A 4,577-nucleotide genomic window follows, 5' to 3' on the forward strand; every position below is an offset into this window, starting at 1 on the left:
TGTTTTGTTTTTTTTTTTTTTGTTTATCCCCAATCTTTTCAAATTCGAAAACTCTCTACACTTTTCACTGCGACGATGTTCTTTGGATGTTCACGATAAAAAAAAAAATTTCTTCTCCGACAATTCCAAAAAAAAGATTCTCGATTTCGTCCCGTTAGATCTTCTCGATACATCGTGTTCCTTGGCTTTACACCCCCGCGATTCCAAATTTTTACACAGGCAAGCCGGGCAATTCCGGCAATTCCATCGCACAATACAACAAAATCCAAAAGATTTTTCTTTCTCCATAGGGATCTTATATCTTCTTGTCGATCATGATCGAACCACGGTTGCCACAAATTCGAGCAATCGTTCATCGTCGGTCAGACGCAATTCCTGGCACCTTAGTCCAGGCAGAGAACGTCTAGCTACGCCTCCGAGCCGCTAGAACACTCCTCCGCCTCCGGATCGATGTGCTCCTCTTCCTCCTCCTCCTCGTGGTGATAATCTCCGGTCTCCTGTTGCCATTTGCTCACGTGATGGGTGTTCTTATTGTTGGAATTGTTGTTCGTGTTCCCGCCCCCTCCACCGCCGCCACCACCTCCGCCTCCACCGCCCCCAGATTGCTGCTGCGCTTTCGCCTCCTCCTCTTGCTGCATCCGCTTGTGCTTCGTCCGTCGGTTCTGGAACCATACCTTCACCTGCAACGATCAGAAATCGATTTTCCTCAATTCGATTGCAGTTTACAAATTATGAAACAAATTTAATACGAATCGAATAGTAATAATCGAGTTAAAATAAATTGTCCGCTTGAGGATCCCTAGACTGATATTCTAGTAACAAAATAATCCAATATTTTTCCACTTCCATCTTTCGTAAAGATCGTATTCCAAAATTAATCGTGAAACGTAACTTTGACGAAATAATTTTGGAAACGTAACAAGCCATATCTAATAAGAATTATTACAATTCACGAGTTACAACATGATTAATAAAGTCGATGAATTTTTACGCGATCTCAGAAACAATCACAATTCCTCTCCCCCTTCTATGAAGAAAAAAGAGGGAAAATAAAATAAAAATTATTCCTTTGAGCACACAAGCGCAAGCCAAATCACGTCTAAAGCGTAAATAATCGATCCGGCCAATCCAATTCCAACATTGGTAGGGATTGTGCGACCCCACAGCCTCGGCAAATTAAGTGGCAACTAGTTATAATCCACCCCGGTGTATCAAGGAGCCACCCCTTAACGGGGTGTATCCGGTTACAATGGGCCGTGTCGTTGACGCGGAACCCCTTTCGCCAAGGGGGAAAAGAAAAAGGGATGGGACGATTGGCTGGAAACGATCCCGTGCCCGAGAAAACGTCCATTGTCCCCGGATCGACTACGTTAGATACACATTGTCCTGTTCCTGCTTCCTGCTTCGCGTGGAAGGGTTGAAAGGGCTCCCCATTTTCGAATTATCTACGCGTGAAATCAGCATTGTCGACGATCGAAAGAGGGGAGGGGTGGTGGAAAAGGGTGGAAGAGGGGTATGTTTGTCTAACATACGATCCAACGTGGTTTTGACAAGACCCGGATTAACCCCTCGTCGAGGATCGAACGACGTGCGTGGAGATCGTTCAGCGATACGGTTTGCAAATGGAAATTGTCACGATGATGGAGTTTAGAGTGGAATTTGGGGTGGAAATAGGGTGAGGAATGAAACGGTTTAACTCGTGTTTGGGAATTCTTTTTTTAATTGAATTTCGATGGATTTTCTTTTCTTTAAAATTCAAGTATTTTCGGCTGATTTCGAATTTTTGATTAATGAACGAGGATTTATTCGTTTCGGTATGAAGAAATTGTGAGCTTGTTCTTTTTCTAATTAAATATGAAAGATCGACAGGATCGTTGAATTTCGACGCTTTTGAGTTGATATAAAGGTTGGATTTATTGAATCAAATGAGAAGGATCAAAATGATGATATAAATTCATTTCTAAAAATCATAATCTCAAGAAGATTTAATAAATCTTTCTTTCAAAATTCCTTACCATCCAATTATTCACCATACGAAAACATATTTTTTGTAACGTTTTTATAAAAAGAATATAACGCAGACATTAAAATTTAAAAACCTGTTCCACTAAAAATAAATAAAAGTAAAGTGTTAATATATTTATGGAACCAAATTTTTAAGGATCAAACACGAAACTTCTCCACGAAATTGTAAAAAAAAATCTCAGTTGAATCTTATTTATATAATCAATTAAACAGAACAAATGAGATAGCTCCATCTCCATAGCTCTCTCGCAAACTTAAAATTGTAAAACCTTAACGAATAAATCTTAAGATTTTTTCTCAATTCTTAATTCTCAAATTTCAAAAAATTCGAGGACCGAAATCCGAGAAATCACGAGGGGGGAAAGATTCCGCGCATAAATCGTCCAAGCATTGTTTGGAACATCTTTTATACGATTTTTACGAGCCATGCTACTACACACCCCCAATAGCGAAACAGCAGCGTCGTCGACGAAGCGACGATGACTCGAGGGAGGGGGGAACGGTGGAGAGATAGCCAGGTTAAACCGAGTGTAAATCGAGCCGCAGTAAGGGTGGTGGAGGGGTGGCGGTCTGCCGAAAGAGGAGAAACGCTCGAGCTGATCCTGGGGAACGGGCCACGTAGAAAGGGGTGGCCGGGTGTTTCCGCGTGCGTGAAGATCCGCCAATCGGGTTTCAGGAGCGGCCGTGGTCGCCACGGCAACGCCTCGGGGACGCCTAGGGTGATTACGAAATGGGGGGGTAACTCGATTAAACGTACGACACGCCGAGGAGGGTGTCCTGTGGGGGGAGAAGGTAAGGGGTCGCGATTCTCTATTTGCCCTCTTAATCATCCGTTAAGTGCCACAATCCTCGAAAGGTCCCCCTGGGTGCTACGTAGTACAGAGAAGGAGAAGTGGAATTAGTAGAAGCTCCCACGTCTGTGTTACGTTACATACGTGTGAACGTGAAATCCTCCTCCCCCCTCCCCTTTCTTGTCTTCTTCTGAACTCTCACACGTCTCGTTAATTTCCCCCGGCTAATTGTTCGCTTTACTCGAGTTGGAGGGAAATCGAGATCGTGCAAGGAGTTATAATATTATTGGAAAAATTAAATTGGTATTACCGATATTAAACAGATAAAATTTCCATTTTATTATCGTAAATAGACAACACTAGAGTTATTGTAATAAACCGATTAGAGAAACATGAATTACTAGTGAAGAAAAAGAAAATAAAAGAGAAAATCTATATCTAAACTGAAAATCCTATCCTTACGTCCAAGAATCGCGACGCGATCGAACCTTCTCCAACTCTGGCTCGAACCGATTGGTCGCGCGGTGGATCTGGACAACCGATCGAATAACACGAGGCCTTCCATCCCTCGATCGAATTACCACGCGGATTACGGCTAATAACAATCCTCGAGGATCGGCCGGTTGGATAACGAAGCCGTGTGTGTGTGTGTGTGTGTACGCGGTTTAACGTACGTGCGCGAGGGAGAGCCGTAATTGAAGCTGCTCCCGGGACGCTGCGCTAAGTGACAGGTGAACACCTTATACGCGAAAAGGGATAAAAGTGGATATGGCGCGCCTACTCCTCTATGGGGAAGAGGACGAGAGAAGGACGACGCAGGTGTGCGAGGACGTGCTAGTCGGAGTGGAGGCTGGTTCGTGGAACGTCTTCCACGTCTTCCTTGAAAGGAGTCGCGAGGCACCGACTGTCTTACCATATTTGCGTTTCGGAAATTTCGCTGATTGATGGCGACCAACCGCATGGGCGTAATTGGCGTCCCGCGGATCTTAGGTGGCGAGAACATGGCGATTGGGCGGTGACTGGGGTTCAGAGAGGAACGGAGAGAGGAGGTGCATCCGGGGGGGTGCTCGTCCTTCTTTCACGCGTCGTGATGCTTCAGGTCGAGTATATTTTTTAGGTTTTTTTTTTCTTTTCTTTTCTTTGGCTCGTTGGTTGGAGGTTTAGGAGTAGGTAAAAGTTTTAGAGTGAGAGAATTTTATGTTATCGACTGTTTTTTTTTTTTTTTTTTAATTTGGTTTTCTGAGATTTGAGAGCGAATGAAGAGTTTTCGATTGATTCTGTCTTTTTGAGGTGGTCTTAATTTTTGGAAGAGATAACGGTTTAAGAATTTTAAATTATCGTTTTTTTTTTTTTTTTGAGATTTGAGAGGGGGTGAAGAGTTTTCGATTGATTCTGTCTTTTTGAGGTGGTCTTAATTTTTGGAAGAGATAACGGTTTAAGAATTTTAAATTATCGTTTTTTTTTTTTTTTTGAGATTTGAGAGGGGGTGAAGAGTTTTCGATTGATTCTGTCTTTTTGAGGTGGTCTTAATTTTTGGAAGAGATAACGGTTTAAGAATTTTAAATTATCGTTTTTTTTTTTTTTTTTGAGATTTGAGAGGGGGTGAAGAGTTTTCGATTGATTCTTTCTTTTTGAGGTGGTCGAAATTTTTGGAAGAGATAAAGGTTTAAGAATTTTAAATTATCGATTGTTTTTTGAATTTTTAATTTGGTTTTCTGAGATTTGAGAGCGAATGAAGAGTTTTCGATTGATTCTTTCTTT

At 42.1% G+C, this 4,577-nt stretch overlaps 1 protein-coding gene across 1 annotated transcript in view; it reads right to left on the reverse strand.

The window, feature by feature from the left end:
• Positions 1–279: 279 nt before the first annotated feature.
• Positions 280–4,577, reverse strand: part of LOC102670656 (homeotic protein empty spiracles-like) — a 60,120-nt gene continuing 55,822 nt past the window's right edge. The window contains exon 3 of the mRNA XM_006609201.2: positions 280–680. Coding sequence (XP_006609264.1) covers positions 408–680 — 273 coding nt within the window. The 3' untranslated portion in view covers positions 280–407. The remainder of the gene's footprint in view (positions 681–4,577) is intronic.

Source organism: Apis dorsata, unplaced genomic scaffold, assembly GCF_000469605.1.
Source record: "Apis dorsata unplaced genomic scaffold, Apis dorsata 1.3 scaffold_52, whole genome shotgun sequence".
In the NCBI taxonomy this organism is placed as follows: Eukaryota; Metazoa; Arthropoda; class Insecta; order Hymenoptera; family Apidae; genus Apis; species Apis dorsata.